The 15,146-nt window shown below is 38.2% G+C and overlaps 1 protein-coding gene across 1 annotated transcript in view; it reads right to left on the reverse strand.

The window, feature by feature from the left end:
• st6galnac3 (ST6 (alpha-N-acetyl-neuraminyl-2,3-beta-galactosyl-1,3)-N-acetylgalactosaminide alpha-2,6-sialyltransferase 3) overlaps positions 1–15,146 on the reverse strand; it is an 81,600-nt gene that overhangs the window by 52,005 nt on the left and 14,449 nt on the right. Inside the window, exon 2 of the mRNA XM_051424051.1 lies at positions 1,311–1,505. Coding sequence (XP_051280011.1) covers positions 1,311–1,505 — 195 coding nt within the window. The remainder of the gene's footprint in view (positions 1–1,310; positions 1,506–15,146) is intronic.

Here is a 15,146-nt window from a genome sequence, read left to right on the forward strand (position 1 = left end):
ATCAAACAGGGGTTTTCAGATCCATCACAGAAAACCTGATATAATGAATTAAGAAAATCCTCAAGGAGGTGCTGTGCTTTTTGCATGAGTGCATTTGAATACACCTTCATTATTGAGGTGAAGCTGTGTGATAGCAGGTTAATGTTAATAGAGGTTAGAGAATATGAAGGCGCCATGACAGAAAAGGGTTGCCTGTGTATGACGCAAGTTATTACACTCACGCTGTAATATGACAAATGTATAAATGTTCATTGTTAATGCTTTCATCTTAAGATTGAAAATTATTTCAGCAGAGATTCAAAATAAAATGTTCAAACTACATTAAAGCTAAAACTTCCAGGATTATACTTTATGATGTAGTGTCTTGTCGTTAAGGGTAAACGTCTATCAGTCAGCTTTTAGTCAAAAATTGAAGTTTTCACTGTTTGCCTCAATCACTAAAACATCACTTTGCCCCTTTTCATAATTTGTCATCTTTTAGCTTTTATTGGCTTTTTAAATATAGAGAATCTATAAGTTTTAGCAGCAATATTGTGTTTTATCATGTAAATCAATCAATCAGTGTAGCTAAATTAAATGTCCTGAGCCCAACAGGTAATAATTTGCCATAATAACAAACTAAAGTAATTTGGGATGATGTATATTTTGCAATATGAAAGTACTTTTACACTATCTTCAACCTACATTCATTTATTTTTTGCCCACTTGGGTGCAGAGCAACAAGCTGTAAATATGTCACCATTTTAACACCTCATTACGTTGATATAGTGAGCTTGTTAGCAGTGAGTCGCTATTAACACATCCACATTAACAGTATGATGAGCATTCATTTGGAGTTGTTTTTCCATAAGCCCAGTGTCCACTTTGCTTTTAGCTGGATTTTTTTCTTCTATAACTCTGCTCCACTTTGTTCAGCAGCTAGCTGTTAACTTTGTCTGCTGTTTGGTGCCGAGCATGTAGCGTACAGTCGACTTGAAAACACTGCTGATGAAAGCAGTGATAGTGAGTCAAGACAGTAAAGTTAAAGGTTTTAAAACCAAAGCAATGAGCTGAAAGACACCAAATTGCTCTGTAGTGAGAGGGAAAAGTGACCCTTAACATATATACTTACTTACACATAGTTCATTAATTCCTTGTTGATATGAAAATATGAATTAGAGCACCTTTAAGTTAACTAGTTTGTACATACAGAGAACCCAGAGAAATGATACTCAGTAGCAGCTCATATCGAGTCTAGTCAAACATATATATCCAGCTGACAATCCTGCTTGCTCATGTGTCTGTGTGTTTTGTCTATTTGTGTCCCTCACCTCCTGTTTTGGGATGCTAACATAGCCCAGGTGAGGCTTGAAGGCCTTGTACGGCTGCTTGGAGAACATCCAGTGGCTGCTGAACGTCTGCCCGAACATTGGCTGCAGGAGGAAGTAGGGCTTCTCCGAGTAGTTCACCACGACCACGAAGAGCGACACCGCCACGATCAGACTGGTGGCGATCAACGACTTCCTCTGTGGAAGGAGGGGAAGCGCACTTATGACAAGTCTGAGAAATGCAGCAATCATAGACTAAAACTTTATGATCAATCAAATTGCAATTTTCATTTATTCATTGTCATTTTAATAGCTTGAATTGAAGAGTAAACAAAAAACTAGAGGCTTTCCAGTTGCATCATAAATCTGCCAGCAGTCGCAGCTGACAGATACTGTATATTGTATGACAGCAACACATATACTATGAAGAGGAAAATATCAAGTATAACAGGAAGTATACTGTGTAAAAATAACAAATATATTATAGTACAGCAACAAATATACTATTTAATTACCAGGCAAGAAAAAGGAAGATGATTGAGGAATATGTTTGCTCCATATGTTGTATATAATATATATATATATATATAATAAAATATAATACACACATTTTACATGTTAAGGTTATGAGATAGATTTGTTTCTAAATGTATCATACACACATCATTACACGGAGTAACACTGTGCTTTGGGGACTGCTTCAAAGTAATGTGTGTGGCATAAAACTTCAAGATCAAATTACATGCTCAACGTTTAGCACCGCTGAGCCAGAAGGAGGCAGGGAAGTGGAAATATTTGGTGAAACAACTTCGTCCAACAACAAAATGATTATTCATATAGTTTATTTGTTAGTAAAACTGTACAACCTCTTAAGCGGACTGCTTAAGGCCTGACGCCAACCTTAAAGGCAGTATTTCAAGACTACACATCCATCTTCCAACACTGACCGAGCCAAAGGACGCCTGAGAACAAGATCTTAAGGTGGCATTCCCCGACGCCATTTGGGATCTCATTATTATTCACATTCATTCCTCATGTATTTGCACTCGTCATTGCTGGCTACAATTCAAAGTTATGCATCATCTTTACTTTACTGAAGCTAAACTCTCAGAACTCCAGTTGTCCTAGATTCCCCCAGTCACCAGCGACAATGGGTCATAAGTTCTGGTCATGTAACTCATTAAATAATTTCTGGATCTCTTTATTTCAAGTGTACTCTTATATCTGCAACAAAACAATAGATCCTTGTCTATACATGGCGGTATTTGGTGTACCATCAACAGAACCTAATATCACTTTATATCAGTCGAATGTTATAGCATTCACTTCACTGTTAGCACGACGATTAATCCTAACTAGAGGGAAGGCTACCAGTCTTAGCATTTACGCTATGGATCAAGGAAGTCATGATCCAGTTTTACCACATTGTACCATTTTTTGCGGTTAATGCTGCCTTTAAATGTTGTATGAAGAAACTGATAAATGAAGTGTTTAAAACATATATATATTGACAGCTCTACTTTCAGTATTTCAGTGAAAAGACAAAAAATAATTAAATGTTTAAAGATCCCCTCCAGACATGTATTAAGACATATACAGTCTGCTTGGAACAATAATGTGTGTCTACTATGTTTTCCACATTAAAATCCTTAAAAAGGCATCTGCAGCTTCTATCTCATTAAAAAATCACAGAATCTATAAATATGCAAATGTTGTTAATTTCTTAGGTTTTCCTGCTGGACACAAGATGTCTCCTACTTCACTGAAAGTCTGTTCTCCGTGAAACTTTCCACTTCCAGCAGATGAATGTGAAAACATCTTTATAGGATCCAACTCTGCACAGACATCATTCTGCACAGTGTGTTTATGTATTTATCTGAACATATTGTCTGTGATTTTTCTCATCACCTCTCATTGCCTCTGCTCAGTGTACTGTTTGTCAGTCACAATGCACTTCATGAAGTTAAATCGGATGATTGGGAGGTTCTTTTTTAAGAGATTTCAAACGGTAGTTTTTTGCCTCTAGAGATAATATGTCTGTCAATTGATATTCGTGTACATTGATTATTTGTCCAGGATGTCTTAGATCGTGGAGGTTGCCGTATAATTGACTGAATGATTGCTGGTGCAGATTATTTCTTTATATCTGTCTGTCAGTCATAACCAGTTTACACTCTAAGGAAGGGGATGATGTGCACGTTACAAATATGTTCAAGAGTAAGCTTTATTTTTTCATATGACAGCGAATACGGAAATCAGTCATATCTGTAACCCACAGTGAATAGAGTAGAAATACAGCCAACGAACAGGCACATACTGTAGCAACAATTAACTCATCAGTTTTAGTGGTCAGTTGGTCAAATTTCTTGAGAAAAAATCCACATGGCAACCAAAAGCAGTTTGACAGACATCTTGTGCTACAGACTTGTTTTGGGGATAAGAATGTGATTCTATTTTACAACATAAAGATACAATTATATGTTGACTGTGGCAGCGTCAAGTGTGGCAGTGCAACAAAATCTCTCACAGATAGGAGGATTCATAAAAGTGCATCTCACTCGAGTCACTTTGATGTTGTCTGACCAGTGAGACAGAGAGACGAGAGCACTCATAGCATGAAGATATTTGTGAAGTAGCAGAGCGGCTTCATAACATCGAGAGAAGAAAGTGTTCACTATGTTTACGATTCAGCGCAGATGACTCATGGCAACCTCTTCACTTCACTTCAGATGTATTGAGTATGAAAAGATCCTTCTGAAGTCCTCTTTCTTCTCAGATAGTCAATTTTCAGAGATTAACACTTAATCTCTCCTTATTGACACACAGATTTTGTACTTTACACTCTTTCAAATGTGATTGACTCACCAAACTTTAGAAAAGCTGAGATGGCACATGGTTGCAAAGTTATGATGGCTTTTTAAGCATGCTAGTGGCATGACCCTAGGGAAGGCAATTTCAGTCGGTCCACCATTTTTTGGAAAGGATTGTCATGAAATTTTGTACAGACGTTCATGTTCCCTGGATGATGAATCCTTGCATCTTTGGTCATTCCCTTACTTTTCATCTAGACCCACTAGCAGGTTGACATTTGTGATTATGTGAGTGAAATATCTTGACACCTAAGGGATGGTTTGCCATTGAATAAAGGTCCCAACATTAGAAATTATACAGACTTCGGTGATCCTCTGACCAGCTGCTGACGATATAGGAAGTCAATGTTTTCACTTATTCAGTTAAATATCTCAACATATTCTTAATGCATTGGCTCAAAAGTGGATACAGACATCCCTGGTGCCACTGGTGATCTTCTGACTTTTTATCAGGTCATAATCAGGTCTAAATTTCTTCAATACTTTGGGTTATGACCAAATACCATCAGACTCAGCTGTATTTTGTGTTTAGCTCTAATTATCAAATGTTAACCAGCTATCACACTAAACTAAGATGGGGCACATAGTAAACATTATACATGCTAAACATCAGCATGTTAGTGTTGTCACTGTGATCTTGTTACCATGCTGCTCAAAGCACCAGTACAGCTTCACAGAGCCACTAGCATGGCTGCTCACTCTGTCTTGTATAAGCAAAGTCAGAGGATGAGGGACCCTGTCCATGGTGCGAAAATATGGAAATCTACTTTTCTGTTTCAGCATCTCTAGCAAGAAAGCAACAGGCAGGGTGTCATTGTTTCATATATTGCAAAACAGCAAAATGATCGTCTGGAGGTAAGAGGTATTATGGCTTGGCAGAAAGAGCTGAGAGTGATGAATAATGGATAAGAGATGGAGGACGAGGAAAGGTCTCACAGAGGAGAAGCTATTGGCAGAGCTGGAGATCAATGCCCAGAAGAGAGAAAGAATCAGACAGAGATGAAAAAAAAAATCTGTGGTGTGCAACGACATCTCGGAGCCTGAGGTGATGATAGATTTCAGCAGAGTCAGAGACTTTTTTTTTTCTTCAAGAAACTTCAATAACATGCTGCTAATCTAACAGACAACACCGGTGGGAAACTCTGGATTTTTTGGAAGGTGGTGTTTCGAAAATTCTTTGAAGTTATCTGATGGTGAGAAGATTGGATGTGGCGTGCGGTAATGGTGAAGCCCCGATCGCCATAGTGCCTGCACCACCATAAGCTCTGATCTCCAACATCAAACGTCCCAAGGGAGGTGCCGGAGGCTTCGCTTCTCAGAGATGAGATCAAACATGTTAGGGGTTGGGGGGTGGATGAAAAAGACGGTGACCATTTGTTACCCTGACAAGCCGATCACATTTTACCAATTGCATGTACGTTACATCACGCATCATTTCGTGGCATTACCGTCCATCTTTGATCACAAACAGAGGAGTCCCAACTTTGATCTTGAATGAAACAGCACAAAGACGACAAATGGGAAATTATCCATTGCCGCTCGGTACTTACAAGTATTTTTCAAAATAACAGATATCACTTTCCTGGAAGGACAGTCAGTCTATGTCATCCAAAAGTTAAAAAAAATAGTAGGTTGTTTTCTGAAAATGTGCTGTAATAGCTAGTCATCATGACTCCATTATGGAGTATGAAACCAATCCCTTATAAAGCAAGAGGGTTCTTCTGGAAGGGAGGAAAAAAAGAAACAACCTTTGGCTCAGTCTGCAGTGCTGCAACATCCATCTGTTCTCATGAGGACAGAAAATTTCCTTGTCTCCTTCAACCTCAATCTGGCCACAAATCACAGGGGAAATGATGTGTCAAAGTCTGGAGGCGATTGGACTGCTTGGCGTGGGTGTAACGGGGCGCTGAACCTCCACACGCTCGAGTGTGAGGCTCACGACTCCTCTCCTCGTTCGCTCATCCATCAGAGCGATCAGTAGTCGGCCTGTTGAGCCGTTTGACAGAGAAGCTGAAAAGCTTGATGTTGAGGAAGGAGTACAGTAGGGGAGTAGGGGAGCGGCAGCCAGAATGGGGACCATTAACACCAGCAGTGAGGCAGCAGAATGGCTATAAAGTTTCAACATTAGAGCTTTCGGTCAATGTTAAAACATTTTGCTTGAGGAATATGACTCCATATGCGGCTGCAACGACCTTGTTTGCGACCATCAAATCAGACAATGATGGCCATTATCTGCAGTGCCACTTATGGTTGTAGTCCGGGGACATTTCATTTAACACCCGCCCACCGAAAGCTTTAAAGGGGGCTATTTTTAAAAGGTGCTAAAACCTACTCTGAGGGGGTATTGATCTCAGTTCGCAGACAGACTGTGTGGGATCATTGGGACCCGAGACACGAGAAAGCCATAATTTTCCACCAGTCTCTCCTGCAGTCAGTCTGTGTGACCAGATTACATATAGGATGGAAAATTAGCAGAAAGTTACTGAATGGCCCATTGAAACAATAGGAACTGAGTAATAGACAGTGGTAGAATAATAGTGATAAGTATATTTACTTGTATACTCTACTTAAAACTGATTTCTTTCAGTCACTCTGGGAAGCTGTGAGAACAAACAGCTGCTTATTCATACATCCAACAGTTATGGAGCAACATTATCAATCATGTGGAGTTGTGTTTCTGGTCACTTGATGAATGTAGGTCCAATTCACTCTCTTTCAGCTCTGTTTTAGTGTCTACCAACTCTTGAGGGAAATGTCTAGCCCTTTAGCTGCTAAATGCTCCTCTATGTTCGCCAGCGAGTACCTAAATGTGTCTGTCTGCATTTTCAATATAACACTTTTACTCATGATGTCGTTTAAAGTGTGGTATTACAACTTTTTTCCAGTGTGTAGGATTTAGTGGCATCCAACGGTGAAGTTGTAGATTGCAACTCCCTCGCTTCATCCTCCCCTTCTAAGCATGAAGGAGGTACTAAATATTACACACCGGCTCTTCAAGTAAAGTATCTGAATACTTCCTCCACCACTGGCAATAGCATCTTGTGACATTTGTTTTTCTGCTCAGTACCTACAAGTGTAAAAAAAAATTCTAAACATTACTTTCTGTATCCATCACAGCAGCAGGTCCTCTACTTAATGTACACCAAATGCGGACTAAATTTGTAAATGAAAGAATAATCAAGAAGTGACCCCATCCACTTGTGTGATGAATGAAAACTCAAAGCACATTAGCTGTATATATTGTGCAATCAAAATTTCATCTCCATCAGGCTCTATTTGGCCATGAAGAGAATACAATTCCCCACAAAGACTAACACTCCAGCTCAGTAAACAACAGGACCACACTGTAGTTCAATCCAAAAAGCTAATCGCAGTGGGTATTGGAATAATGAGAGGCTCAACCTGAAGAAAATGGCTCATGAAAAAACATATCTGGTAGCTATTTTCGAGTGCCTCCTGGGCAATGGGCAAAAAAAACAGAAAATTACATTTGCAATGCAAAAACGCTACCTCCCTGGCACCTGATTCTTGCCACCACGGTCTAGCGAGCAGTTAAAATCCAATTTCAATTAAGGCGTTTGAGAAAATATTTACTTTCACTCTTCCTCCTCTCTTTTTAAGCCTTAGTGTGGTTTTCCAGGGCAAAGAGACAGGAGCATAAACAAAGCCACTCTTGAGATTGAGAGTGGGGTCCAGACACATCACATAATTTGTGTAATTTTTTCCAGCAAGGTCTCGCTTCAAAAGTCGCCCAAATACAAGATAACAAACTATTCTTTTCCCGGGAGGAGGAAGAAGAGGACTCTTTGCTGCTAGTAACACGGTCACGCACAACTTCCCCTCCAAAATTCACCCACAGGAGCTCTGACTGCCACAAGAACTGTGGAAGACAATTAATACAACTTGTAGACATTACTGCATATATATTAGATTCATGACTATATGATTTATTTCACTCATGAGCTATTTACACAAGTCTTTTGCAATTTTATTCATTGTAAGGGTACATTTTTGTTTTCTTTCCATTTCAGTCACAAGTAGGAGTCTCACATTCAACATTATAATGAATTAAGTAGAAGTACAAAAGCAATAAAGGATTATCATCATGTGGTTGCTTGAGATGGAGCTGATTTTATCCACTTTATATAATTTACATATATTTGCTATTTAATCTAAAAAAACTTGAACATTTCTGTCAATAATGGAGTCCTAAAAAACGTATTTTTCAATTTGTGTTTTATTTAAACCAACTTCTTTAAAATATGTTCCGTAAACATGTTCTTGAAACAAGAAAGAATTAGGCACTGTCGCTGCACTACAAGCATGACAATGGCTTAAAAAAAAGTAAACAAGCTAATATATGTTAAAAATGTTTAAATATTTCTTTATAGGCAGATGTTAAAGCTTTAAGAAGTCAATTCTGAGTATTCTAAACAAAAAAATATATTATATATATAGTAATTAGTAACACATGTCAGATAAATGTAGTAAAAAGTACAATATTTCCCTCTGAAATGCAGTAGAGGTATAATGTTTCTTCTTTCATCATTTCACTGCATAAATAAACCGAAGTAGAACTAATTCAAAGAAAAAGCAGTAAGCACGTCTCTACACTGCATTCATTCAGAGTGAGAGGGATACAGAGACGCTGAAGATGCAGCGAAGTTCATCGGTCATCTGGGAGATTTGGAGCCTGCTGGTCCCTGCTGAGCCCAGCAGAGGGGGCAGTCACCTCGCACAGCCGTCATGTGGCACCCAGATGGGACCATAAGAGCACCGACTGCGACCTTACATCTTTTTTTAAAAAAGGGATCTTTGGATCCTCTGACTAATGCTCTGCTCTGAAAAAAAAAAACCTTCCAAAACATCCACTCTCTTTTTTTTTTTTTTTTACTGAGTGTTTACAGTGTTAATCAGCGAGAGCCCAGCAGCAGGAGGTTTATTTATATTCAAGTGTTCCCAACAACACCAAAGCACTCTCATGCAAAGACTAAGAAGTGTTTATTCTACAAATGCAAACAATCCAGCCTCACTGATTTACATTTCACTTTCCAGAGTGATTGTCAAAAGTCTGGTTAGCCAGTAACATATTTCTCATAATCCATCATCCCCATTAAAAAATAGTATTTTATTTTTATATTTTTGCATGTTGGCAGACACAAACAGGAGCAAGAGCTTTTTAACCTAAATGAGATTAAGAGAAACATAATCTGGTCCAAAAAAATCCACAAATCTGTTTGTTTTGGATGAGACTCAACAATAAGGAGGAACCACAGATTTTACCAGTTATTATTTCATAGTATAAACATTAATACTGAAAATCTCTTTTAAAGAGCTTTTAATTATTTTTTTTTAATAACAACAGGTACAAACTTCACCAAGCTTTGCACACAATACATTTCTTACATGAAATGAGCATGAATAAAAAAAAATAGTACAGCTTTTTAAATTTTTTGTATATTTAGTCAACAACGATCTGGTGACTACACGAAGTATTATAAGGAGTACGGTCTAGACCTGCTCTGTATGAAAATCTGTTATGATTTGGCGTAATACAAATAAATCTGAATTGAAAGTGGCTGACAGTGGGTGTGGATTACTGAGCTGCACATAAAACACCCAGCTTGTGGGGATCTAAGGTGTTATACTGTGTGATGATCATTGAGCTCAAACAGTTACTTGACTGATCGGTTAGTCACTTGACAGGAAATCAATCAACAGTTGTCTTAGTTGAATAATCCTTTTTCATAAGGATTCTCTAAATGCATACCTTTGGCTTTGACTGACTCTAGGGAAAGTGTGATGGGTATTTTTCAACATTTTTACAGACAAACAATCAATCAGTTAATCAAAATAACTGACCAACAAATAAATAATGAAAATATAATCGTTAGTTGCAGCCCTACTGTTTGTACCACAGCAGGTTAACCTTTCCTATCTTTAAGCATTTTAGTACGGGAGCCGAGAACGGCCCTGCTTGGTTGCAATTATTTTTTTTAAGCCATTCAATGTGAGTTAATTATTTTGTTATCTCGAGTTAACAAAGCTCGTTTTCTCCCGATAATGGGTTAATTTATCTCGTTATCTTGAGAAAACAAAAGTCTGATTTCTCGAGATAACGAGATAATTATACTAATTAAGTTAACAATCTCAGCAGGATCACTGACGTGCACTCGCCTGTGAGGCTGCAGCCGAGCTAGTCTTCTACTTAAATGACGAGGACTAATCTGAATGTTATCTCTCACAGACAAACGCAATGCAATGTCTACTAGTGTTAGACGTGGTGTACAGTCTGATGCGCTGATCAATAATGGATACTCCTTGGTCTCGGCTTAAATCAGTTGATACAGTTGTCAAAACACCATCTATGCATGCTGCATAATCTCAGATAAGCCTTAACATTATATATATATATAATTATAGCATCAATCAATAGACCAATCAATTCCATGACTGCTTCCCTGCTTTTGCTGATGAAGATCATCTTATATGACTGAAAACTAAAGAACAGCCACCTTATGGTGACATTGTTTTCTTTGTTTCTAAATTAGTTTTCCAGAAATTAATATAGATCACAATGTATGTCAATATCATAATATTTAAAATGAACTGGCAGGCGGTTTTAACCAACTTATCTCCAACTCCAGTTAAATCCACCAGCCAACCAGACAGTTAATCTGTGGTGCTTTGTGCCAAAGGATGATGAGGATAATGTTTGGGGTCCAGCTTTTCTTTTTAGGAATTTCTCAATTTAGTTTAGGAATCCATTTGTAAGAAAACTGTCAGTCTGAAGTCTGTTACCCCTTTTCCCACTAAGCCAGTTTGACAGCCGGTTCAGATGATCTCAAACCAGTTCTGAGTTTTGACAGCCAGCACTGGATTGCATCAGCTATGTGTAAGTTTTCTTTTCTAAGTTAGGGTGTAAAGTCGACACTAGAGGCTAAGTAACTACTAGTTAGTTTGTAACAAAAATCTGCTACTAAAATTGAATATAAAATAAACCATGATTATTTGGAGCATAACTGAACTAGTTTGGATAAAATAATGTTCCATCGTCATGGTTACCATGCGCTGGCATCGTAGCACATCGTAGTAAACTAGATCGATATTGAAATATCATATGAATAAATTTGGTCTCTACTCAATAACTGTCGCAAAATGGCTGCAATTGATGAAAGAATTATGCTGTGTGGCAGAAAAACTGCAGTTTTACTAACAGTGAGTATAATTATGTGACAAGTCTCCGTGACAAGTTAATAACATTTTACCTTATAGGTAGGCTAAGTTTGAACACAGCTGGTGCAAGTTGAACCAACTCTGAAGACACAGCACAGAACGCGCACTAGGTTTCCGTTGGTATATGAGGAGTAATTTAAAGAAGTGGGACACGGTTCCTCTCTCTGTATTTTTACATTAAATCATTGCTTAGCGCTGTGCAGATGAAACTTTTATCACTTCTTATGTCAACCATGTTTCCGTCTTCCAGTACAATAACGAAATATCATAATTCTGCCGCCCCTTGGTACACGCTACTTCCGTCCTAACACCCATATCAGCTGTGACATATGAGAAGAAAATCCTTCAATCCAGGTCAAATGAACACTAATCTACTCCGTTGGCATGATACTGCATCATTATGGTACAGAACATCACAGAGAATCTTAATCCGACCCGAAAAAGAATCAGTTCGTTTTTATGTGGATGAGACTCTGCAGGGGGCAACAATAAGGAGGAAACACCCTTTTTACCCACTTATCTTCTCAGAGCTATAAACAAAAAATACTGCAAATCCCAGTCTTAATCAGTGCATGTGGATGTAAATGTGTGTGCGTGTGTGTATCTGCACACGTGTACTTGTAGGCGTGACTGCAACGTGAAAGCTCTCAAAACCCATTTGACTAATGCATATCTGATATCAAATGGAACATAATCCCCACAAGTATAAAGGATTAAACACTCTACAATATTCACTTCCCCCATCTGGATCCAGCAAACTTTTGGGATGAGGGAAAATAAATAAATAAAAAACACCACCATATGTTCACAGAAACTGTTTGGTGAAGCTCTGTGCTCTGCTGCGTAGGCTGATGCTTGCACACTTGAGAAAGTGAAGAATTTGTAGAGGTAAAAAAAAAAAAGAAAAGGCTGCTTTTTGTGGCACTCTCGAGTAGCTGAGAACCTCCATATCTGTGAGAGCAGAATGAGTCTACCTGTCAGAAACAAAGCGTATTGAGATTTTATGTTTGGCTGTAAATTATCCTGCCGCCATAAAGACTCTTCACGCTGTGTGGAGAGATTGACATCGCTGTCTACTTCTTCCTCACGGCGCTTTAAACAATTGTGTCTCCGAGGATATGACTCTTTGTTTCATTTGATAATGCTCTGTCTCAGGTTGATAAGATACACATAACCCACAAAGCACAGCAGCAGTCATCAGTGCTACTGTAGGACGTGTAGTGGAACAAGCATTTGGCCCGTTTGGGTACTAGGGATATTATAACATCATCTGAAAATGTAAATATTTATACCCTTTTTACATTAAGAAGGAGCATTTTAGCATCTTTGAGCTCATTGTTTTGGTTTTATAGCCCACAGATTTACTGATCTGGTTCAGTCACACAGCTCTCATCATGTCACGTTGTTTCAGGACCAGAAGGCAGCTGTTTTTCAATTAAAATACTCCTGATTGAGGAGCTGGGGAACATGTTGGTGGAGACCAAAATAGAGCTAAAGATGGTGAAAAACAGGACTTACGGTTACCAGATGAACTCAAACACGACTAAAAAATGAATGATAATGTTGCTTTGTAACAGCTGGATGTAAAAATTAACAAACGTTTGCTAAAATGTTCACCATATCAACTTAAAGTCATTTAGGAGGATCTATTGGTATGTTAAAAGGTATGTTTTCATTATAATCACCTGAATATGGGAATCATTGTGTTTTTGTTACCTTAAAATTAGCCAGTTTTATCTACAGATGTAGAATACTGAAATGAACTGTACAAAGACAATGTCAGGTTTCTTCTACTGGAAACAGAGATTATAAAAGTTTAAACACAGCGTTATTAATTATGTAAAAGCTCATTCACATGTGTCTTACTTTGACATTATGAACCTTAGCTGTCTTTTTTATTGTTTTATTCCCATCTTAAAGTGCAATTGTAGCTGTTTTCTAATTTTCTGAGTCACTTTTATTGTTGAGCTGCTTCATGTATGGTTGTTGAACTTGTGAAAACAAATACACTGTAAATCAAACAATAAAAAATGAATAAACATAGCATAAAGGCAGAGACAGCCTGGCTATAAAGATACAGTGGCTCCATGTATCAAACCACCCGCTCCACTCGCTTGTCTTTTATGGGCAAATGGAGACTAAGGATGTTCCTTCTTCTATATTATCTATAACTTCTATTGTCGAGAGTTATATTTAGAGTGAACTTCGAGCCAGAATGTCTAGCGGCATTCAGCGAATCACAGAAAATTACTTCTTCTTTATCCTACTGTAATATCAGTTTTTTTAAGTGCTGGCTCTTATGGTCGCAGATGGCCAACAGGCAGGGGAGACCGCAATGCCGGCCAAGGACAAAGCTACTGTATAGTCATGAATGTGCTGCTCACCATTTGCCACTAACTTTAATTTGGGACTACAGACACTGCAAGAGAAACTGAAGTGAAAAAACACAATTAAATGCAACAGCAAATGCAGAAGCATTGCACAACCGGTTTTGCATTACTATGGAACACTTTACAGCGGAATAGCAATTAGTCCCCAAGTCTCTTTGGGCAAAGGCAGAGGAGAATCTGGCTGTTGAGAAAAACATCGACCAGAGAAAATCCATTTCAATTTGCCAAATGCCAGTGCAGGATTACTGACATTTAGAAACTGATATTTTCCCTGAAACTCAATAGTATCCCTCCATAACTCCATAATAGAGCCTCCCATTGACAGTGATTACGCACAGCATGACTGCTCACACAGAGAAATTTGAGTATATATATCACCAACGCAATACATGTGAGAATCTGAAAAGATTAGACAGACAGATGCAGTACATCATCTGCGGGACGAGGGAACAAACAGTGCCACCAATTTCCTTCTCCACTTGACTAAACACATGTTTGGCCTCTGCAGAGATTTTCCTAAAGGTGTTATTTGTTAAATAAATGTGTATGACAAGGAAACTTCTCCTTGAGGCTTCCAGAGAAAGAAAGCAGCACTGCACACTGAATTTTTAAGTGGCTCAGCAATAAAAGGAATTTGTCCTGTTTGGAGCTCATCCTTCAGAGGGACGATACCTTGAGGTTACAAATACATTGTTCTAACTGCCAAGGTTATTTGCATTTTCTTCATCTAGTTTAAGTGTTGAGAGATGTGTTTTCAGCAAACAGAAGAGGAAAGAGAGGAAGTGTTTCAAGAGCTGAAACACTTAATTGATTGATTATTCTCTCTTGTGCGATGGTTAATTGAATATTTATGAGTTTTGGATTTTTGGATGGATATAAAAAACATTTCACCTTGGGCCAAATATTAAAAACATTCAATAATGACAACTATAATTAGTTGAAGCCCTAAAGGAATCTCCAGCTTTCCATAAAGTTGGGGGACTCACAAGAGATATATCTTTCATGAGGAATCAAAGCAGCTGAGGCTGAGCTATCCTCACTTTAGGTCGATTATGTGAGTGAAGCTCTAAACTTGCTGAATCCTACATTTCACATAATGCAATTTGATAGTACAGCCCAACTGATACTGGATTTCTGAGGCCAATACTGATATCAATATTTGGGAGTTTTAAATAAAATCAGCGTATCAACGATTTTGGCCGATATTGTGTGTGAATTTTTATGGTGTAAAAATGAACTTTTCAGCATTTCTTTCTACTTATCAGCTGACATATGAAACGATATATCTGCAATAAGGCATTGTCGGTCCATATATCGTCCTGGCAGATTTATTGGTCTATTTG

This window comes from Dicentrarchus labrax, unplaced genomic scaffold (assembly GCF_905237075.1).
Source record: "Dicentrarchus labrax unplaced genomic scaffold, dlabrax2021, whole genome shotgun sequence".
Lineage (NCBI taxonomy): Eukaryota > Metazoa > Chordata > Actinopteri > Moronidae > Dicentrarchus > Dicentrarchus labrax.